This window comes from Nannospalax galili, unplaced genomic scaffold (genome assembly GCF_000622305.1).
Source record: "Nannospalax galili isolate Female #2095 unplaced genomic scaffold, S.galili_v1.0 scaffold686, whole genome shotgun sequence".
Lineage (NCBI taxonomy): Eukaryota > Metazoa > Chordata > Mammalia > Rodentia > Spalacidae > Nannospalax > Nannospalax galili.
Genome location: NW_008355472.1, coordinates 1,163,273 through 1,186,566, shown reverse-complemented (window position 1 = coordinate 1,186,566; position 23,294 = coordinate 1,163,273). Strand labels below are relative to the sequence as shown.

Below are 23,294 nucleotides of genomic sequence, written 5' to 3'. Positions count from 1 at the left end.
ACTGCTTACCTGAGCAGAAAGAGAAAGAAACGAGGGCTGTGCTATCTTCAAAGGCACCCCACCCGATGACCTGCTTCCTCCAATTAAACCCCATCTCCAAAGGTTCTCACCGCCTCCCAGTAGCACCATCAGCTGGGGACAAAGCCTTAAGTACATGGACTCCGATCCATGCACAGTTAAGGTGCAAACCAGAACAGATATTACCCAGAAGGCTGAGATTAACACTGAGCATAAGGTAGGCAAGCAGAGATTTGCCACGCTTCTTAGCAACTGTAGTGAAAAGGGAGAAGCAACCTTCCAGAGGGAGAAGATGGTGGAGCCTTAGATGGTGGAGCCCAATTGTTCAAGGACACAATTCCCACAAACTCGAGTTGATCCATTGCATCATCAATACCTGAGGTTCTGATGCAAAGAGATCAACAGCTGCAAAGGGCCTGTGTTTTACAAGCTTGTAAGCCACCAAGTTAGCCTGTTCCAGTTTTGTGGATGCTGGCAGATGAAGGCTGGTAGTTAGAGATAAAGAACTTGGTTCCTGGGGGCTGTAGAGATGGCTCAGTGGTTAAGAGCAGAGGACCCAGGTTCCATACCCATCACCCACATGGTGGCTAACAACCATCCATAACCCCAGTTCCAGGGGACTCTGTAACCCCAATAACCTCTTCCTTCTGTAAGTGGCCATGGTCATGGTGATTTATCACAGCAAAAGGATAAGTAGCTAATACAGTGAGGCTGGGCACCCTTTCATGTACTTATTGAACATTTGTATATCTTCTTTGGAGAAATGTCTTTTCAAGTCTTCACTGAGTTTAAGTTTTTGTTTTGTTGTTTCATTCTTTCTGTGTCCGTGTCGTCCCTCCATGTACCCCTGGGGTTGGACTGACTCTGCAGACCAGGCTGGTCTTAAATTTGTGCTACCCTCCTCTCTCTGCCTGGATATATCCTGGATATTAACTCCTTAACAGACACAAGATTTTCAAATTTGTCCATTTTGTGTGCTTTCTACTTTGGGTAAAACCCCTTTTTTTTTTTTTTTTTTTGTCTTTTTGAGTCAGGGTCTCCCTGTGGCCCTAGCTGTCCTGGAACTCACTATGTAGACCAGGCTGGCCTTGAACTCACAAAGATCTGCCTGCCTCTGCTTCCCAAGTGCTGGGATTAAAGTCGTGTGCCACCACACCCAGCGTAACGTCCCTTTTTATACAAAAGTTTTTAGTTTTTGTGAAATCCAACTAATCTATCTTATTGCCATTGTCTGAGCTTCGGTGTCAGAGTGATCAGGGTTGTTTTAGTTGCAAAATTCCAATGTAATTAGCTTGAACAAGAAAAAATATATCAGCTCATGTAAAAAGAGGAGCCTAAGGTAGGCCTATATGTGATGGAGCTAGACCCCACCACTGGAGTGACACCACACATTCTCTTCTTCTGTTCTTTCTTTCTTTTTACTACTTCCTACTTCTAGTGCTTGCTTGAGTTCATCCCAGAAGTAGTAAGTTTTCATAGTCCCACAGCTGATAACTTAGAAGAAAGGATACCAAAACTCCCAAGGCACAATTTAATTGATTACTCATTATTTTATTATTATTATTATTAATTATTATTTTATGTGTATGAGTGTATTGCCTGCATGGATGTGAGTGCACCCGTGTTGCAGAGGTCAGAAGAGGGCTTCTGATTCCGCTGGAACTAGAGTTAAGGACGGTTCATAGCCACCATGTGGGTGCTGGGAATCGAACTTGGGTCCTCTGCAAGAGCAGCCAGTGCTTTTAACCACTTAGCCATCTCTCCAGCCCCTAATTGGTTACTCTTGAAGCAATCAATGGTGAGGAGTCTCTGATTGGTCAGCTCTGGGTCAGGCAGCCACCTTGAATGAGTAAGGTTACCACTAGATAGAGTCATTGAGCAGGCAAATATTCTTCCCTAGAAGGCAGTGTAGGGATGTGATGAGCAGCCTGGGTCGGGAAACTTTGCTTTTGTGGATGTCCCATGCCTTGGATTTTCCATGGCAAGTCTGGGGGATGTAGAAGGACTCCTGGTTGGTTCTGAAGACTTCTTGGAAGAGGCAGCTCTGGTGTAGACCTGTGACTAATGGAGCAGGCTGGACTCCAGATACGTTGTGTCAGAGCAGTCAAGGGGCTGCTTTCCCTGCCACCCTCCCTAGCCCAGCTCTGCGGTGTGCTCTAGTGATGTGGTCTTCATAGCTAGTAACTAACTGTTCCTCTACATGTGTGTTCTTGGGATAACTGCTCTGTGCCTTGGTTTCTCTACCTGAGGAGATATAACCTGTCCTATCTCATTGGGTCCTCATGAGGCTTGAATGGGCACACATAAGGTTCAATCATTTGTTTCATGACTATTACTAGATTGGGCCTCTTTTCCACCCATAGTTGCAAGTATACTGGCAGCTCCAGCTCTGTTCACTACCTTCAAGGGCCTCACTCAGCCTCTGTCTCACTGTTCACTCTGTCTGAAATGCCCTGGGCCTCCATGTATTCTTGGCTGGTTCCTTGCCACTTGCTCCTGGGTGAGGCTTGCCTGCCTGCAGAAACATCCCTTCCTGCCTCGGCTCCTGAGGGACTCAGGCACTGATGTCCACTTAGGATTGTGAGAACAAAAACGTCTCTGTCTACACTGAGTTCTGCAGGGCAGGACCTGGTTATACTGTCATTGAGTTCTCAGTGGGAGTCTGTCAACTGCCAATGTGAGGAGAGGGCAGGCCAGAGACGAAAACAGCACTGGCCAGAGAACAAAGGAGAGCACAGCTGGCCCCAGGAACTGAGAGTCAGTTAGGTTGCAGTTAGGAGGGACAGGGTGGGTGCTATAAAAAGAGAAGTCATCTGGGCCTGGGTTCTTGGAACTAGACTTGGGAAGCTAGAGAGAGAGCTTAGGAAGGCAAGTGAAGAGGTCAGATTTTTGCTGAGCCAGGTCTGATGTTCTGTGGCAAGGAGATGAGCTGACAGATGAAAGCAGAGAACTCACGCAGAGCTTGGGGACTGGTGTGGAGAAGTGCCTCCACGCCTCAGTTCTCCCACCAAGGAGAAGACAAGGAACAGGCTCCACCCCCATTGACTTCCCTCTGGCGGGATTGAAAGGTTTTTTTTTTGGTTTTTTTTTGAGACAAGGTCTCATGTAGCCTAGGCTGGTCTCAAACTCACTATGTAGCCGAGGACAACTTTGAACTCATGTGCTCTTGTCTCTACCTTTTTTTTGTTGTTGTTGTTTGTTTGTTTTTAATTTTTAATAGCCACATGATTAGAAGAAGCATTTCATTACAGCTTTAACATATTCAGTAACACACTCCAGAGCAAGAGTACATCTCTTTCACAAGTGGCTGTAAGTTTCTAGGTTCACAGTTGAATTAATATAGTTATATAATATTGGACTCAGTCTAAGTCCTGTAAGACATAAAATTGAATGAGTTTTTAACCTTTAAAAAAGACCTCCATTTTATTTTAGAATATATTGTTCCTTGCAGAAAGACTCATTGTTTTTGCTACTAACACTGAGATGTTGGTGCATGCACCTCTAATCTGTATGTATCTGATTACTGCTCATCATAATAGGTTGCACTTGGATCCTTGGTGCTTGTGTATGTCTGTAAAGTCATCGGGTAGATTTCAATGGTAACTTTTATCACCTCTACTAATTAACATGACGTAAATTTCCATGCTTCCTCCTGTTTGTTTGTTTTTATTTCATTTTATTTTTGTCTTCTTGAGGCAAGGTCTCCCTGTAACCCCAGCTGGCCTTGAACTTGCTGTGTAGTCCAGGCTGGCCTTGAACTCACAGAAATCCTCTGCCTCCCGAGTGCTGGGATTAAAGGTATGCACTACCATGCCTGGCTTGTTTTTATTTTTCGAGACAGGGTCTTACTATGTAGCCCTGGCTAGCCTGGAACTTGCTATATAGACCAGGCTAGACTTGAACTCAGAGATCCACCTGTCTCTGCCTCCTGAGTGCTGAGATTAAAAATGTGTGCCACCACACCCATCCTTTTCTCTACCTCTTAAGTGCTAGGATTACAGGTATATATCACCATGCTGGGTTTATGTAATGCTGGGGATCAAACCCAGGGCTCCATGAATGCTAGCTAAGCACTTTACTAACTGAGCTGCATCCCAACTGTAAAGGATCATTTTAAATAGTAACCATCTTTCCAGTGTCATTCCATAGACTTTCTCAACTCTTCTACCTCTTACATAGTGTCCAGGTCAAACAAAGAGCAGACAAACTCAGGGGCTTGGTCAAGTCTGAAGGCTCCAAGGCCAGACCATCCATTCTCACCCTGGAAGGACTTGGGGAAGCAGGACCAGGGCACAGTATAGCTGAGCAGTGTTAATGGGGCATCCTGCTCCAACAGGTAAAGTGAGGCCCCTTCACTTCTCTGCCCAAGAAGAAACCAACCCAGATGTATAGTGCTCTGGGCAGATTGGCACATGTTTCCTTCCGTTTTTTTGCTCTCCTCAGCCAGGCCTTACACAGCCTACCATGGAAGGGAAGAACCTCTTGGGATCGGTACTGGGCACCAGACAGTGGCCAGACATTGGTACCACTGGAGCTCCACCCAGCCTCAGCTGAGTGTCCTCAAGATCCCTGAGCCACCCAGGTGGCCATGCTGTACCAGGACCATATGTCTCTCCTCTCTTGGCTTCAGTTTCCTCGCCTGTAAAAATGGATGTGGAGAGGAGAGGACTCCATGAGTTCTCAAGAGTGTTCTTCAGAGACAGATAGGAGGAAGGACTCCATGGGCCTAATAGGGGAAGCAAGTCTTTCTGGAATCAAGACCTTGCTTCCTCAGAAGAGGAGAGGCAGGCCAGAACAGTGAGAGTGGAATGGGACAGGGAGGTGAAAGGCTCCCCCTAGGATGATCAAGGGCCTTCCCAGAGAGTAGTGAGAAGTCACCTAGTTCCAGAGGTACTGCTGCCTCTCCCTAAATCCCATTCCCCTCCCACACCTTCCAAGCAGGGGTCCAGACTCTCTTAGAAGTCACAGCTCCCCTCCTCTGGCCCTGCATCAGCTTCAAGTGGTGCCGTGCAGTCACTTGCAATAGCACGATCCCCTCAACCCCACCCCACCCCCACCTGTTTGTCAGGTTACTTTGTGAGCGCTTTGGTCTCCTCTCCTTCTATAATCTCTTCTCTTCTGTGCTGTGCCCTGGGCTTGACTGCAGGGGTATGAGAAGTGGGCTCAGGGAGGAAGTGGAGGGCTTGCCCACAAATCTGACTGTGAGGGAGGAAGAGGTGCAGCTGGAGAGGCACATGGGGGTCAAGGAAGAGGTTTTGCTGAGAGGGGAGAGTTGATGAGGGGAAGGAACTAGCATGGGGGAGCTAGGGTGTGAGAAGGCAGCTGGCCTGCAGGACTGTGGGGCTGAGGAGAGAAAGGAACAGATGGTTCAGAGGCCGCAGGAAGTTGAAGCTGGGCCTGAAGCTGGAAGTGGAGGGCTGCTGGGGCTGAGGACATAGGACTGAGAAGAGAGATCAAATAGGCTTAGGAGAGAGGGGAGGGAGGCCACCCTAGGCTAGGCAAAAGGTTAGAGAGCCAGCAAGGAGAGCCATCAGCCTTCCTCAAGGCTTCTGGTGCACTAGGGTCACATCCTCCAACCATCCATGTTCAGCAGGATGGTGAGGATAGACCAGTCTGATGGTGCCGTGCTCGGGAATAACTGGGTCCAGGGATGGGAATGCAGGTCAGGTAGAGAGGCCAGGGTGCTGCCAGGCCCGGGAGGCTGGGTCAGAATTCCCACATAAAAGGGCAGGTTATGTGCAGGCTGGAAGCTGGGGTACTTGGCAAAAGCAGACAGAAGCCAGTTTGGGTGTTTAGAAGAGATGCAAATGGGGAGAGGAAAGAGGCTCAGGGGAGATAAGAGGACAGGGCAGGAAACTGAGGCAGACAGGCAGCCCTACAACTGGCCTCTTCCCCCTCTCTGCTGGGACTGTTCACATCCGGAATCTCTTACACAGCCAGATAGACCGTCCTGGGGGTGGTCCCCATGTTTCAACTCTGCTGCTTCCAACCCTCCAAAAATACACCCTGTATGTACAAAGGGTAGCTCGCCGCTCAAATAGCTCAAGCCAAGTCCCCTATGTCCCCTATGAGGTTTCTTCCCTATTCTGTGCACATATTCTCAAGCCACTCCTGGAAATTTATTCATCCCACAAATACTTATTGGGCACTTACTGTATGCCAGGGACTGCTCTAGAACCGAAAATGCAGCAGCAAACAAGGAAATTATATCCTGGTGGAGGGAGAGGCCAAGGCAACAAATACATTGTGTAGTTGTTCATAGATGGTAAATGCAGCCAGACATGACAACGCATACCTGGAAATCCAAGCACTCAAGAGGCTGAGACAGGAGGATCAGCATGAGTTCCAGATGAGCCTGGGCTACGAAGGAGATTGTCTCAGAAATACAAATAAAATGGGGTTGCAGATGTAGCTCAATTGCTAGAGTGTTTGCCTAGCGTGCAGGCATCCCTGGATTCATCCTCCAATGGCACAAACCAGATATGGTAGAGCATACCTGTAATCCTAGTACTTGGAAGCAGAGGCAGGAGGATCAGAAGTTCAAGGTTCCTGGGCAGGTAGCACCTGCCTTTGATCCCAGCACTCTTGGAAAGCAGAGGCAGGTGGATTTCTGTGAGATCATGGCCAGCCTGGTCTACATAGCAAGTTCTAGGCCAGCTGGGGCTACATGGAGAGGAGACCCTGTCTCAAAAAACAATAACCATAAGTTCAAGGTCATCCTCAGCTACATTGTGAGTTGAGGCCAGTCTGGAATACCTGCGATTCTGTCTCAAAATCAACAAAAACAAACAAAAAACACTGGTGAGCTGGCTCAGTGGGTAAAGAAGCTTGCCAGCAAGCCCAAAGGCCTGAGTTTAATCTCCAGGATCCACATGATGCAAGGAAAGAACCAACTTCAGCACGTTGTTCTCTGACCTCCATAGATGCATTATGGCACACACACACACACACACACACACACACACACACACACACACTTACAGACAAATATAACAATAATATTTTTTTTTTTGGTCTTTTTGAGACAGGGTCTCCCTGTTGCCCCAACTGGCCTGGAACTTGCTATGTAGACCAGGCTAAACTCGAACTCACAGAGATTAGCCTGCCTCAGCCTCCCAAGTGCTGAGATTAAAGGCAGGCACTACCATGCCTGGCAACAATATATTTTTTTAAGGAGGTAAGGAGAAAAATACAACAGCAGAGAAATCCCACATTGAGTGGGAGACTGCAGTTTTAGCAAGGAGAGCAGAGGAAGGCCTCCAGCAAAGGTATCATTCACCTAAAGGAAGAGAGGTCTGTGTTATTCATAATACCACACATGCCCACAATGGGAGCCACCTGCCACTCTCTGGCCTCCCAACTGCACTCTGACTTTGGTCCCTTTGAATCTCCCTCCCACAGAGACCTACAAAACCATCTTCCTCCTACTTGGGTGGTTCACCTTGGAGGGTGAGGGTTGTTTGGTGGAAGAGAGTCCAGCTGACTGGAAAACCACACTGCCTCTTAGGCCCCAGGCAGCAAATATCTCATTCTCTCCAGTGCTGGGATTCCAGGTGTGCACCACCTCACTTGGCTGCAAGGGTTTGTCTTAAGGTTTTGCCATCACAGTCCTGGCTTCACACTTGCTATATGGCCCAAGTTTCCCTGGGTCTGGATGTGAGTTCAGGAACCATGTGGTGGGTATGAAGTTTTGGGATGGTCTCTGCAGGGTGTCGGGGAAGCCAGGCCCTGTGGTCCCAGAGATAGGCTGTGCTGGGGAAGAACCAGTGACTAGGAACATATTTCAGGGCCTGTGGTAACCATATCTCCCAGTGAGGTTTCTCAAGGTGACTTGGGAGAGCAGTAAGCTGCCTGTCAAGAGATATGTGCAAGCAAGGCCCAGACAAGCCATTGGGGAGGATTAAGGGGCATTCTTCTCTTAAGACAGAAATAGGGATCTGAGTTAGATATATTTTTTAAATATTTATTATTTTTATTTTATGTGTATGAGTATACTGCCTGCATGTATGTAAGTGCACCTGTGTTGAGCAGTGCCCGCTGAGGTCAGAAGAGGGTGTTGGATCCCCTGGAAGTGGAGTTACGGACAGTTGTTAGCCACAATGTGGTTGCTGGGAACTGAACCCCAGTCCTCTGTAAGAACAGTCAGTGCTCTTAACCACTGAGCCATCTCTCTAGCCCCTGAGTTAGGTATCTTAAGGCCAACATGGCCTGACACATCCAGAACCAAGAGCTCTGTTACTGACCTTCAGTTCTGGGGGCCAGTGAGATGTCATGCCTCTGCCAGGTAGGATCAGGCCCCAGGAGGTCCTAGGTCAGAGGAGGAACCAAGGCAGGGAATTGCCACCTGTGGGAGGCAAGGGGTCCTCTGAGGCTTCCTCCACTCTGACCTTACACATGAAAATTTTGGACAGAGCCGAGCATGGTGGCACAAACCTTTAATCCCAGCCCTCAGGAGGCAGAGGCAGGTGGATCTCTGTGAGTTCAAGTCCAGCCTGGTCTACGTAGTGAGTTCCAGACAAGTTGGAACTACAGGGAGACCCTGTCGCTAAAAGACCAAAAAAAAGAAAAAAAAGAAAAAGAAAATTATGGACAGAATCAACAACTACCTTTGAGCCTCAGTGTCTGTCTGTGAAAGGGGCAATAAACAGACAGTGAAGGTGGAGAGCTCTTTCCATGATCAGAGCTAGGGACTCAAGAAGGTTCAGAGTGCTGATCCTGTGGCCATCCCCCCAACCTTTAACAAATGTGTCATCAGTCAAGTCAGGTTGTTTTCAAAAAGTTGAGGGACTGGCGAAATGGCTCAGTGGGTAAAGACAATTGCTACCAACCCTGACAACTTGAGTTTGATCCCTGTACCCACATGGTGGAAGAAGAGAACTGACTCTACCAAGTTGTTCCCTGACTTCCACATATGTAGCACAACACTCAGGAACCCATGTAAATGAACACATACATACACAAAAATTAAATGTGGGAATGGAAAGATAGCTCAGTGGTTAAGAGCACTGGCTGCTCTTGCAGAAGACCTGGGTTCAGATGCCAGAAACCACATGACAGTTAACAACCATCCATAACTCCAGTTCCAGGGAATCCAACAACCTCTTCTGACCTCTGCAGGCAATGCATGACACGGGTGCACTTACATACATGCATGCAGGCAATACATGCAGGCAATTCATACACATAAAATAAAAATAATTAAAAAATTGTTACCCAAAAATTGATGGCAAAGTGCTTGCTATGCAAGCATGAGGACCTGAGTTTGATCCCCAGCATCCACGTACTCCCAGCACTGAAAAGACAGAGACAAGAGAATCCTTAGGGTTTCCTGGCCAGCCAATCTAGCTGAATAAGTAAGCTCCAGGTTTAGTGAGAAACTCTGTCTCAAAAACTAAGGCAAGAAAAGAGCAATTGAGAATGGCATATTAACCTCTGACCTCCACACACACGTTCACACATATGTACACACAAATCCACACATACAAACATGTACACACACACACACACACACACACACACACACACACACACACTTTGTTAACTGAACCTAGTAGCACCAAGGACAGAGCCCTGTGGCTCATCTTCACCGACTGGATTCACTCATCTAACATTTCCCTGAGTTTCCTGAGAAGTGGAGACCTAAAGGCAAAGCAGATCTTTTCTCCAGTTCCTAACAAAGATAGAAGAGGGAGGGAGGGCATCTGTCTGTTTTGTCTGTACCCTTGGGCCTTGGCTCTGACCTCCACTGCTTTATCCTGTTCCTGGGTGGCAGTGTCATGGTGGGCTTATTGTGTGTGTTGGCAAGTTCCTAACCTCTGTGGCTTCAGTTTTCCTGAAGGGAAATGTCACCTCTCTTCCCAGCACAGACTATCATTACTCAGATCTGCATCTTCCTCTCAGCTGGCCACTGACTCACTGTCATCTTGGACAAGTCTCAAGCCTTTTCTAAGCCCACGTGTTAGTCATCACTGTGACAAAATCCCTGAGAAAGTCACTTAAGGGTTTGTTTTGGCTCATGATTTCAAAGGTTTCCATATCTTGACTTTGTTGCTATGAACTTGAAGGCAGTCAGAAACATCATGGTGGAAGGACATGCCAGAGCAAAGCTGCTCACCTTGTGGCAGCTAGAAAAAGGAGAGGGGGAAAGAGGAGGGAAGGATGGGGGGGTGGAGGGAAGAGAGGAAAGAGAAAAAGAAGGAAGAGGTGGGGGAAGAGGGGAGAGGAGAAGAGGGGAGAGGGGAAGATACACCCTTCAAAGTCTCACCCTATTGACCCACTTCCTCCAACTGTGAACTCATGCACGGGCTAAATCATTAAGATCAGTGACCTCATGATCCAGTCACCTCTCCATAGCACTACCATTTGGGGACCAAGCCTTTAACACGTGAGCCTTTTAGGAAAACAATACATCCAACTCAGCTTCCTTACTCCTCATCTGGGAACTGGGACCCATAGGTCCATCCCACATAAGATTCTGGCTACATAACCCTTAACCCAGTGATGGCTCCCGCTAAGCAGCCTAGAAGCTCACAAGAAGTAGCTGAAAGATGGAAGCTCAGGAACGTGATGTGATGTTCCCAGGCTTCACAGCAAGTGGGGCCCAAGTTTCCACTGTCCTGCCTAAAAGTTATTGAGATGACAGTACGTATTACTCTGAGAACCTTCCAGGCTGCCCCCATAGGAATCAGTCTCCACCTGGCAGTCCCTCTGTCTCCACCTGCCCTCTGTTGGCAGCTTTCTAAACATGGGGCCAGTTCTAGCCTCCCAGGCATAGATGGTGGGATTCTGGGCCAAAGCTGTAGAGAGGAAGGGGAGGCCTGGGTGTGATCAGAACTATAGGCAGTGCAGCTGATTTCTTTTCTTTTTAAAAAAATTTTTTATTTTATTTTATGTGTATAAGGGTATTGCCTGCATGTATGTGAGTGCACCTGTGTCATGCAATGCCACAGAGGTCAGAAGAGGGCGTTGGATTCCTCTGGAACTTGAATTAAGGACAGTTCATAGCCACCATGTGAGTGCTGGGAATCGAACCCGTGTCCTCTGCAAGAGCAGTCAGTGCTCTTAACCACTGCTGGAACTGGAGTTAAGGATGGTTCATAGCCGCCATGTGGGTGCTGGGAATCGAACCCAGTTCCTCTGCAAGAGCAGTCAGTGTTCCTAACTGCTGAGCCATCTCTCCAGCCCTGATTTTTTTTCTTTTTTTGAGACAAAGTCTCATATGTCCCAGGCTCTCTTTGAACTCACTTTTTAGCAGAGGATGTCCTTACTTTAAAAAAAATTATTTATTTTTACTTTATATGTAAGAGTGCTTTGCCTACTTGTATGTATGTGTACCATATACATGCCTGATGCCCATGGAAACCAGAAGAGGGCATTGGATCCCCTGGAACTGGAGTTAAGAACAGATGTGAACTGCCATGTAGATGCTGGGAACTGAATTTGGGTCCTCTGCAAGAGCAGTAAGCACTCTTAACCACTAAGCCATCTCTCCAACCTCTCAAGGATGACCTTAAATTTCTGATCTTCCTGTCTCCATCTCCCCAATCCTGGGATTACAGACTTGCACTACCATTTCTGGGTTATACGGTACTGGGGATTAAACCCATGGCTTTGTGCATGTTAGGCAAACACTCTACCCGCTGAGCTGCATGTACAGTCTTTTTTCTAAAAAATTTTATTTATTATTTTTATTTTATGTGTATAAGTGTATTGCCTGCATGTGTACAAGTGCACCCGTGTCATACAATGCCCTTGCAGGTCAGAAAAAGGCATCTGATCCCGTGGAACTGGAATTATGGATGGTTGTTAGCCACCATCTGGGTGCTGGGAATCGAACCTGGGACCTCCACAAGAGCAGCCGGTGTTCTTAACCACTGAGCCATCTCTCCAGCCCCTAGTCTTTTATTCTTAAGATTTTATCTTTTTTTCAGTTTCTTTTGTTTGTTTTTGAGACAGGGTCTCCCTGTAGCACCTGACCTGGTGCCTTCTATGTAGACCAGGCTAGTCTCGATCTCACAGTGATCCGGCTATCTCTGCCTCCTGAGAGCTGAGATTAAAGGTGTATGCTACCACATCCAGCCCAAGATTTTTCTCTTATTTTTAATTATGTGTATATGTGTGAATCTGTGTATGGATTTATGCATGTGAGTACAGTGCCTATGGAGGACAGAGTTACAGATGGAGCTGGAGTTACAGGTGGTTGTGAGCTGCCTGATATGGTTGCTGGGAGCCAAACTCAGGTTTTCTGCAAGAGTAGTACACGTTTTAACCACTGAACCATCTCTCCAGCCCCATCTTTTTCTTATTACTCAGGGTATCATGTAACTCAGGCTGACCTCCAACTTACTACATAGCCAAGGATGATCTTGAACTCCTGAAATTTCTGCTTCTACTTCCCAAGTGCTGAGATTCTAGATTTATACCACCATGCCTGGCTTCTGATGATACCAAGTGATAGAACCCCAGGTCCAATGGACTGAGGCAATGGAAGGTCAAGGTTCAGGCATAGCTGGACCCAGGAGCTCCATCGTGTTTTCTAGGGCCTACATGTCCTATCTCTCCACTCTGCCACCTTTTGGCTTGTGACAATCTCCTCCCTAGTGATGGTATCTCCAGTTCCTGGGACAGTGCCTGGCACATAGTTAGCCAGCTGGCAGCTCCAACCTCACTTCCTCCCAGCTTTGCAAACACAACTGAAAAATGGTCTCCTTCCCAGCTGTCCAGCAAAACTCCAGCCTGGACTCCCAGGTGCCCAATAAAGGTAGTTGACAACCCCGTAGGTGGTCACAGGGCCTGAGGAGTCCACTCTTATGTGAGCAGGTTACCCTCCTATATCCCCAAGGCTGTGAAGGAAGGAGCAATCCTCTAGAGAAAACAAAGAGGGTGGGTTGTGATCCGAGAGCAGGCCGGGAAGCTTTAGAGGAACTGGACTGTAATCACCTGCATGGAAGCCTATGTGCTAGGGCCTGAGCCATTTCCTCCCACCATGGTCTGAAGCCTGGTTATCAGGAGGATGGGTGAGTCCAAGGTCATCGTGGCCTCTAGCCAACAGCAGCCCTTGTAGCTGGCTCCTTCTGGAAGGCCAGATGGTGGGGGTCCATAATAAGAGGAAGAAACGGAAGAGCCTGGGGTCCAGGCATGGAACAGAGTACCTCCCACACCAGCTCCAGGGTCAGGCTTTATTGGAAGCACTTGGTGGAGGCACTGTGGCTCGAGCAGGAGGGCTAGGGAAGCAGGCCCCAGACCTCCCACCTAAGGAAGCAAGGGAAGTGGCCTCCAAACCCCAGGCTTCAGCTTCTTCTTCTTCCTCACATTCAGTGGAGGTTTCAGTTCCACTTGGTCCCTGATGAGCAGGAGGGGAGAAGGAGAAGTGGAAAGGGAGAAGGGAAAGCAGGTCCCGCCCTCCCTGTACCTTCTTGCCAGCTTTGCCAGTTTAGCCTGATATCACAGGTGGAACCAAATTCTCCAGGTGGGGATTCTGCCCCTGCCCACTGTCCTCTGGGAACCAGGGACTTGCAGCAGAAGCTTGGCCTCAAGCTGGCCTGAGGTGGGCTTGAGGGTACCCAGGCTGGATGCCACACAGGATCAGAGCTGGTGATGCCTAGAACAGAGGACATAATGGCTCTGTAAGGACAAGACCCTGTAAGGCAGGGAACATAACTACGGTAACTTTCTCAGACTCAGAGAGAGTAGATAGCTGGTCCTAGGCCACACAGCGTGTTGGTAGATCCCAGCCTGCTTGACTCCTCAGAGGAAGGAGGCCAAGTCTTGACCCCTGCCATCCTGTACCTTTGCTGCTAAGTTTATGGACAAAGGACACAGCAAGAGGGTTTCCCAGCTTGGTTTTCCAGCAAACAGGCAGTCCAAGGTTGGGAAGCCTCTTCCCAGGCCCAGCAGCTGGCTGCTTTCTGGTCTTGTTGCTAGGTGATGACTCAGGCTTCCAGCTTCTGCCACTGGCCGACAGGCTTCCACATCCCTCTGGACATGAAGGATCACGTAAAGGGCATCCTAAAACCCCAGGATCTAAGCAGCTTTGAGCCAGCTCTTCCTTATATCTACACTCAGCTGCTTATGCTGCAGAACTGACTAATACTGGTTGCCTGAACTGAGAAAAGGAAGTTGGCAGAGGCTGTCCCTCTGTGGGGCAAAAGGATGTAGTGTGGTATACCTGTGAACCTGGAGTAGAGGTAGGCAAGAGGTGCCTGGTGTCAAGGTGACACTCCTGGTGTGGCACCCTATGGCCCCGAGAAACCACGTTGACAGGGTGAGGATCTGACAGCAGGGCTCAGCTTATCAGGAAGGTAAGTAAGAAAAAGGCAGAAGCCGGGCGTGGTGTTGCATGCCTGTGATCCCAGCACTCTGGAGGCAGAGGCAGGCAAATCTCTGTGAGTTCAAGGCCAGCCTGGTCTACATAGCTAGTTCCAGGCCAGCTGGAACTACAGAGAGACCCTGTCTCAAAAAAGAAACCATCCCCCAAGGCAGAGGAGGGGCAGAAAAATGGGGTAAGGATCTGTCCTAGGGTTGCTCAGTGCCAGCCTAAGGGGAGGCCCTTGCTGCCTGGGCTCCAGCCTTGTCTTACCCAGACCAGAGCCCTTTCTGAAGCCTGTAGTGGTACATTGTCCACTGGTGCCATCTTATGGCCGCAGGCTCTCATTGCAGGGAAGATTCTGATCCCTGGAGGAACTACTACCATCATTTAGATGTCTAGTAGAAACCTTGTCCTGGAGCCAATACCCCCACAAGGCTTTCGGAGTTTTCTAAACCCTAGGACTAACATTGGTGGTCATGGGAGGCAGTCCAGAAGACACAGCAAGGGCAGAAGGCTGTGTCACCTTGCCTTCCTGAGTCTCCTGGCACAGTCCCAAATAAACAGTAGGTGCCCAGTTGTTACATGGCTGCTTGATTGCTTATCTGCAATTCAAACCCGAATTACCTCAGTTTGGTTCAAAGTTTTGGCTCCCTCCATCCTCTTGCCTGTAAAATGGACTTAGGGCAAGCTGGGTGTGGTAGAGCACACCTTTAATTCCAACACTCTGGAAGCAGAGGCAGGCAGGTCTCTGTGAGTTAAAGGCCAGCCTCATCTATATAGTGAGTTCCAGGCCAGTCAGGATACATAGTAAGACCTGTTTCAAGAAAAGGGTGGTGGTGGAATGACTTGAGGTAAGCTCAGTGCCCCGATGTCCTCTACATTCTAGAAGCCTCTTCAGCATGTGACAGGGTAAGAGGAGTCCTAACTCTCTGTGGCCCTTCATCCTTTCAATGTGCTGATGGCTAGTGTGACATTCCACACAGCATCTCAGAGGCACAGACTTGTCCAGAGGAGGATGCAAGTGGAGCAGAGGCAGGATAGAGGCCTGGCTTCCACCTCCCAGCTCCATGTTCATTCCCTGCACTGCCCCCATCCACTTGCCTCAGTGGCTCCACACCAAAGCCCACCTCCTCCAGGTCACCCCACTTGAATGCAACCTCCAAAGTTGGCCTCCCAATAATAGAGGATTTCTCATCCTCTGGTGCCCCAACAGCTCTAAGGCCTGGTTTGTGTTGTGAAGGGACTGAGGAGGGGTTGGCCCAGGCTGGAAGAATCTCATCCAGGTGGATTGTCAGGGCACCATGTCTTTGCCCACCACCACACTCAGCCTCATGTACATAGGTCTGCATGTAGAAGGGACAGGGAATGTGGGAGAAACTGATGATATTTATCAGGTGCTCAATAAATGTTTGTGGAGAAGAGGAAAACTGAGAAGAAAAGTGTGAGACGGTGGCTAGGTAAGCAAGTACCTAAGTGGATTGTCACCTGGAGAAAGGTATGAACAGGCAAGCAGATGACCTATCGAATGAATGGAGAGAGGAAGAGAAAATGGACTCCCAGGACCTCTGGTGTTACAGTTAAAGGAAGGACAGGGAGCTCCAATCACCTACCTGCCCATTTAACAGATAAGAAGACTGAGAGAGGGCTGTATAGAAGGAACAATTCCTGCTCAGTCTGTAGGCCTGACTTTTGATGGGCAGCCTCTGGTCATCCCCTATATCTCCTTCTATCCCTTTTCCCCCCTCCTCCCACTGCTGGGGAGGGGTTTCTGGGAAGGATGCTTTTTCTTTGTCTCCTAGTTCTCCAGGCTGTTTCCATCAGGCAGGGCCAAGGTATAGTGGGGTGGGGTGGGGGAGGTGACAACTCCCACAGGGGCTATTTCTGTCAGTGCCAGCCCAACCGGGAAACGGGGGAAGCTATCTAAAGGCGTAGCCAGAGGCGCCGAAGCCTTACTGAAGGCAGGAGTGTGGGCAGCCGCGGTCTAAGTGTCCTTTGCCCTAACATACTTGGTGCCACCAACCCACCACAGTAACAGGATGCACATGTGAGTCTGTACCTTGAGGTCACGGGTCGGTGCAGAGTGGGGCAGAGGTGACTGGACACAAAGAGTGATGACTTTGGCAGGCTGGGTGACCTAAAGGAGGAGGGTTGCTGCTGTGGACTCAAACAAGGAGGAAGCAAGACAGGATCAGGAGCTTGGGGGATGCTTAAGTTCTGACTAACAGATGAACTGATAGTGGTGTCTGTGAAAGGACCAGCAAAGGTGGGCAGGCTAGAGAGGATGCTGGGTCTCTGGTTGCCAGTGGATGTACAATCGTCTCTGTGTTAGGAACAGTGTGATGAGTGAGGAAGGGTAAGAATGAGGGGAGTATGGAGGGGATTTGGAGTCCTTCAGACAGGGCAGGGACCTTGAACACCAGGAGAGGGGCTCAAGTGTTTCCGTAAGAGCAAAGGAACCTCTCAGATGGTTGCCACTGCAGGTACCATAGCTGGAGTCCAGAGAGAAGCTTGGGTTTGAGCTAACCTAGGGCTTAAAATCCAAGAGCCAGTGGCAGATGTGATAGCCAACATCAGCTGCCACCCATTGGTAAGGGGCCAAGGGAGCCCTCCCTCCCGCCATCCCCAAAGAACTTCAAGTCTTCCTTGGTTCTCAGAGACAGAATAGATGGCCTGTAGAAGACTGTCTTTTCTGGTCCAGCCCTGAGGTCTATTCAAGGGTCCCCTCCTGTAGCCCTTGTCTCTTCCAAAAGGGAACAGATGGGTCCTGGGGTGGGGGAGCCTGAGAAGAAGCCACTGCAGTCTCCACCTACCTGTGGCAGAGAGCTCTCTCTAGAGTAGGGTCAGAGAATTACAGGTTTCCCAAAGGAAGGTTAGGGACACAACACCCTTCCACCCATGCTAGTCTTCTGGAAGACCCTGCTTTCCCCACACTGTCCCCACTTGGATTGTCCTTCTTCCATGCTCCACCCATGGAAACCCTTCTCAGCCACCAGGACCATGATTCACTTGGAAAGTCTTTTTGGTGATTTTTAATTAATTTTTTAAAAATTTTGTGTCTGAGTATTTTGCCTACAAGTAAGTGCATCTGTGTTGTGCAAAGCCCAAGGAGGCCAGAAGAGGGCATCAAATCCCCTGGAACTGGAGTTACAAATGGTTGTTAGCTACCATGTGGGTACTAGGATTCGAACCTGGGTCTTCTGCAAGAACAGCCAGTGGTCTTAATTACTGAGCCATCTCTCTAGCCCTTAAATTTTTTAATTTTAGGTGTATGAATATTTTTCCTGGATGTATGTAAGTGCACCATGTGCATGCAAACTTTTAGAGGATGTCAGATCCCCTGAAAATTGAGTTATGATGGTTGTTAGTCATCATGTGGGTGCTGGGAACCCTGAACCCAGGTCCTCTGCAAGACCAGCCAGTGTTCTTAACCACTGAGCCATCTCTCCAGCCCCTGGGTTTTTTTTTTAATATTTATTTATTTCATATGTACATGTATGAGCCTGTGTGAGTATATGTGTACCATGTGTGTGCAGGAACCTGTAGAAGCCAGAAGAGGGCACTGGACCCCCCTGGAACTGGAATTACAGGTGGTTGTGAGCCTCCATGGGAACCAAATGCTGTCCTCTGCAAGAGCAGTAAGCAGTCTTAAGCCCTTAGCCATCTCTCCAAGCCACCCCTTTTTTCCATTTATTTATTTTGTGTTTAAGAGAGGGGGTACCATAGCACACCTATAGAGGTCAGAGGACAACTTTCTGGAATTGATTCTTTCCTTTTACCATGTGGATAGGTCCCAGAGATTGAACCTAGGTCATCATGCTTGGTGGCAGTTACTGTTGCCAGGCTAAGCCATCTTGCTGGCCTGCTTGGGAAGGCCCTCTCCATCCTGTGGCCCCTTCTGGTCTCCTCAGTCTAGCATACCATTGCTGTACAGACATCAGCATCTGTAGGCTTATGTGCTAGGCCCTATTTATTTCCTGTCTAACAGATGGTCAGTTAACTCCTGGCAGCTGAAACTAGGAATGGATGGGGCTGGAGAGATGGCTCAGTGGTAAAGGCACTGTCTATTCTTGCACAGGATCCGGGTTTGATTCCCAGCACCCACATGGCAGCTAACAACTGTCCATAACTCCAGTTCCAGGGGATCCAGTGCCCTCTTCTGGCCTCCTTGGGCATTGCATGACATGGGTGCACTTGCACACATGCAGGCAATACACTCATACACATGAAATTAAAAAAAAATTTTTTTAAAGTAAGAGAATGGATACACAAAAGAATCGTTCTTATGAATGAATGTGATTCTAAATAAATAAGCCTCCTCCTGGCTGTCCTGACTTTGACTTCCCAGCCACACTCTGGGGACTATCATGCATCTTCCACCATCCTACTCACGCATTTCCCCTGTCCACAGAACTCCTAACTCATGAGCTGAAGGTCCAGATGACCCTTCAATAACAAGAGGCAATTTGGGAGGTGAGGTGCAAACCAGAGAATCCAAACACTACTATTTTGCCAGAATTTGGGTAAAACGATTTGTTAATATCAAATTTGAAGTTAGAAAGAACATACTTGGCTCTAATACAACATATTAAAACACCATAACTTTGTTTGGTATGTCCATTTACATTAAGAACAGTTAACACAAAGGCTGGGGAGATGGTTCAGAGGTTAAAAGCACTGGCTGCTCTTGCAGAGGACCCAGGTTCAAATCCCAGTACCCACTATCCATAGCTAACAATTGTCCATAACTCCAGTTTCAGGGGATCCAACAATGTCTTCTGATCTCTGCGGGCATTGCACGACACAGGTGCACTTATATACATACAGGCAATACAGTCATGTGCATAAAATTAAAATAATTAGTTTTAAAAAAGAATTACATAGCTGGGTGTGGTGGCACACGCCTTTAATCCCAGCACTTGGGAGGCAGAGGCAGGCAGAGCTCTGTGAGTTCGAGGCCAGCCTGGTCTACATAGCAAGTTCCAGGCCAGCTGGGGCTACAGGGAGACCCTGTCTCAAAAAGACAAAAAAAAAGAACAGTTAACACAGTCAGGCCTGGTGACAAATGCCTTTAATCTGAGCTACTTGGAAGGTTGAGGCAGGAGGATCATAAAATCAAGGCCTGCCTGGGCTACTGAGTAAGTTTAAGGTCAGCCTAGGCAATTTAGTGAGACCCTGTTTCAAAGACAGGGATCTCAGCAGGTAGAGGCACTTGCTCAATCCTGACAGCTTAAGTTCAGTCCTCAGAACCCACCTAGAGGTGGAAGGAGAGAACTGACTCTACAGAGTCCTCCACAGGATACTGTGGCATCAAATGTGCTCACACACAATAATTTTTTTTTAAAGGGTTGGGGATATAGCTCAGTAGTACAGTGCTTACCTAACATGAGTTTATCCACCAGCACTACTCACCCCAAAATAAACAGGAAGGAAGGAAGGAGGAAGGAAGGAAGGAAGGAAGGAAGGGAGCAAGCTAACTCTTGGCCCTATGCCAGGTGCCGATCCTCACCACAACATTATGGGCCAAATAGCATATTATTCCCTTTTATAGATGGGGAAACTGAGGCATTAATGTTCAGAAATGTGCCCAAAGCTACGCAGTTCATGCATAACAAGACTGGGATTCAAACTCAGGCATCAGAACCAAAGTCCAGTCCAAACTCTACTATTCTTTGAGTGTTTGCTGGACTTCCGTTCTCTCTGGATTTTTCTCTGGATTTTTGCCAAACAGAACACAGAAAAGTAAGGGCTAGACTTGTTGCCACGAGGCTGTTTCACAGGTTCACTGAACTTAAGCTGTAGGTTCCCTCTAGACATCAGTAATGTGGAAATACCATCACTTGGGTGTATTCAGAAGAGCCAGGATTCAGACACCCCGGAGGCCCCACCAGATATTTTGTTGGTAGATCTTCTGTCATGAGTCTGGGCTGATAGGAGATGGGGCAAGATATAGGGAATGACATTTATTGAGCACTTACTGAATGCTAGCTGCATGCATACACTGTTGAGAAAACAGGTCCTGAGAAGGTGTCAAGACCAGAGTCACACAGTGTGGCAGCAGGGGAGCCACCACTGGCATCCAGCTCTGCCTAGTTCTGAAACCCCCTTGTAACCTCTACATCCAAGGTCTGTGGACAACGGGTTCTGGTTCTCACTCTGTTTCTAAGTCACTGGTATTGGCTTTCCTCCCTGCCCAGAACCATGTCTGGGGTCTGGTTTTCATCTCTGTAAGGCTGCCAGCTTGTTTCCTGCACTGGTTTGCCTTTGAGAAAGCAGCTTCACTGTGGCCACGAGGGGGCATGGTGGCACACTTGGCTCTTAATGTCAGTTGTTTTCATTGTTTGCTTTGTTGTTGTTTGAAACGGCGTCTCCCTGTAGCCCCAGCTGGCCTCAAACTCTCTATGTAGACCAGGATGGCCTCAGTCTCAGAGATCCGCCTACCTCTGCCTCCTGAGAGCTGGGATTAAAGATGTGTGCCACCACGCTGGTTTCTTAATGTCAATTCAAAAGAGGTCTTCATGAGTAGTCTCTCTTCTGCTTTACAGATAACAAGGCTGTAACTAAAAGAAGAGCCATGGCTTTGGAAGATGGGATTCAGGCTGAGGACGTCAGAGGTGCCCTCAGTGAACTCTCGGTGCGTGCAGTTCCCATGGGTTAACTAAGAGTCACCAGGGCCCTCTCTGTGTTGAACCCTACCTACCTCAAAGGTACAGAGGAACACCAAACCTGGTACTTCCTCTCAGAAGTCTTCCATATGCACGAGGCAGACAGATACACCCTTATCACAATCGCCACACCTCAGGGAGCTCAGGGAAAAACCTTGTGTAGAATACTTTAATGCTTCTAACCTCATGACATTCCTGAGGGATGGTGGGTACAACATTCCCTCATTCCTCAGATGGCAAAAGTCAGAAGGTAAATCACTAGCCCCAAGATCATACAGGTAGTAAGGAGTGGTGCTGTGATTCAAAACCAAGCCCATCCATGACTCTCACAGAGGAGGCATTTGACCAGGATTGTGAAGGACAGATGCTCACTAGGATGGCTGATAGGAAATGAAGACTAGAGAAAGTCAATTTGATTTCTCTAATGTTTGAGCTTTATTGGATTCCAGGTTTCCTTGAAGTGAAGGTTGTATGGACCTCTATGGGGCTGGAGGGTATAAGAGATGATAAAGTTGGGGCCCTACTTGTTCAGATAGGGAGATCAAAGCACAGAGAGGCACAGGGCCAGTGGGAGGGGAGGGGTCAGTGAGCATGTCACTGAAAGGGTGTGTATTGCTTCCCCAGATTCTTCAAGTATAGGAAGGCAAGTTGGGCAGCCATGGAGAGGGGCAATGACACCATCCAGGCCCTTGCCATGCCACCCACCACCTGTGTCTACCGGGAGGATTTCAAGCGGCTGCTGCTACCCCCTGTGTATTCAGTGGTATTGGTGGCTGGTCTGCCACTGAACATCTGTGTCATCACCCAGATCTGTGCATCCCGCCGGGCCCTGACTCGGTCTGCAGTGTACACCCTGAACCTGGCCCTGGCCGACCTGCTGTATGCTTGCTCCCTACCCCTACTCATCTACAACTATGCCCAAGGGGACCATTGGCCTTTCGGAGACCTCACCTGCCGTCTGGTTCGCTTCCTCTTCTATGCCAACCTACACGGCAGTATCCTGTTCCTCACCTGCATCAGTTTCCAGCGCTATCTGGGCATCTGCCATCCCCTGGCCCCCTGGCACAAGCGTGGGGGCCGCCGGGCTGCCTGGGTGGTGTGTGGAGCTGTGTGGCTGGCTGTGACAGCTCAGTGCTTGCCCACAGCGGTCTTTGCTGCCACCGGCATCCAACGGAACCGCACTGTCTGCTACGATCTGAGCCCACCCATCCTGGCCACTCGCTACCTGCCCTATGGCATGGCCCTCACTGTCATCGGCTTCCTGTTGCCCTTCACAGCCTTGCTGGCATGCTACTGTCGCATGGCCCAGCGCCTATGCCGCCAGGATGGCCCGTCAGGACGGGTGGCCCAGGAGCGGCGCAGCAAGGCGGCCCGCATGGCGGTGGTGGTGGCAGCTGTCTTTGCCATCAGCTTCCTGCCTTTCCACATCACCAAGACAGCCTACTTGGCCGTGCGCTCCACACCGGGTGTCTCCTGCCCGGTGCTGGAGGCCTTTGCTGCTGCCTACAAAGGCACGCGGCCTTTTGCCAGCGCCAACAGCGTCCTGGACCCCATCCTCTTCTACTTCACCCAGCAGAAGTTCCGCAGGCAACCCCATGAGCTCCTACAGAAACTCACAGCCAAGTGGCAGCGGCAGAAGCACTGAAGCCACAGGGCAAGGCCTGGGACAGCCAACAGGCAGTGGTCTGTTTGCCATTGAGGCCAGGGAGCCAGAAAGCCCTCCTTCAACCACAAAGAGATGCAAAAGTCCGCCCAACAGGCCTGGGCCTGGGTCTCCAGAAGTTCCCAGTCAGCCATGAAGTTAGGACAACCGGGTTTTGGAGAAGGAGAGTTCACACCTGTAATCCCAACACTCAGGATGTTGAAGCAGGAGGATGGCTAAATTCCAAGCCAACCTGGTGGTAAAACCCTGTCTCAGAAAAATCTCAGAAAATTCAAGGGCTTGGGACCAGCTGTAGTGGAGCACACATTTAATCCCAGCACTCAGCAGACAGAGGCAGGCAGATCTCTGTGAGACCGAAGCCAGTCTGGTTTACATAGCAAGTTCCAGGTCAGCTGGGGCTACAGAGAGAGAGAGAGAGAGAGAGAGAGAGAGAGAGAGAGAGAGAGAGACAATGGCTCAATAATTGAGGGCACTGGCTGCTCTTGCAGAGAGTCTGGGTTCAGTTTCCAGCATCCACATGGAAGCTAACAACCATCTGTAACTCCAGCTCCAGGGAATCTGACACCCTCTTCTGAGCTCTGTGGGCATTGTACACATTGGTACACTTATATACATTCAGGCAAGACACTCATACACATATAAA

General features: G+C 49.0%; 1 protein-coding gene across 2 annotated transcripts in view; it reads left to right on the top strand.

The window, feature by feature from the left end:
* The window catches only part of P2ry6 (pyrimidinergic receptor P2Y6), a 73,300-nt gene extending 50,292 nt beyond the window's left edge, over positions 1-23,008 (top strand). For both annotated transcript variants that reach the window (XM_017803065.2, XM_008852725.2), the window contains exons 2-3: positions 20,869-20,957; positions 21,613-23,008. In XM_017803065.2, coding sequence (XP_017658554.1) covers positions 20,911-20,957; positions 21,613-22,633 — 1,068 coding nt within the window. In that variant the 5' untranslated portion in view covers positions 20,869-20,910 and the 3' untranslated portion in view covers positions 22,634-23,008. The remainder of the gene's footprint in view (positions 1-20,868; positions 20,958-21,612) is intronic.
* Positions 23,009-23,294: the final 286 nt, after the last annotated feature.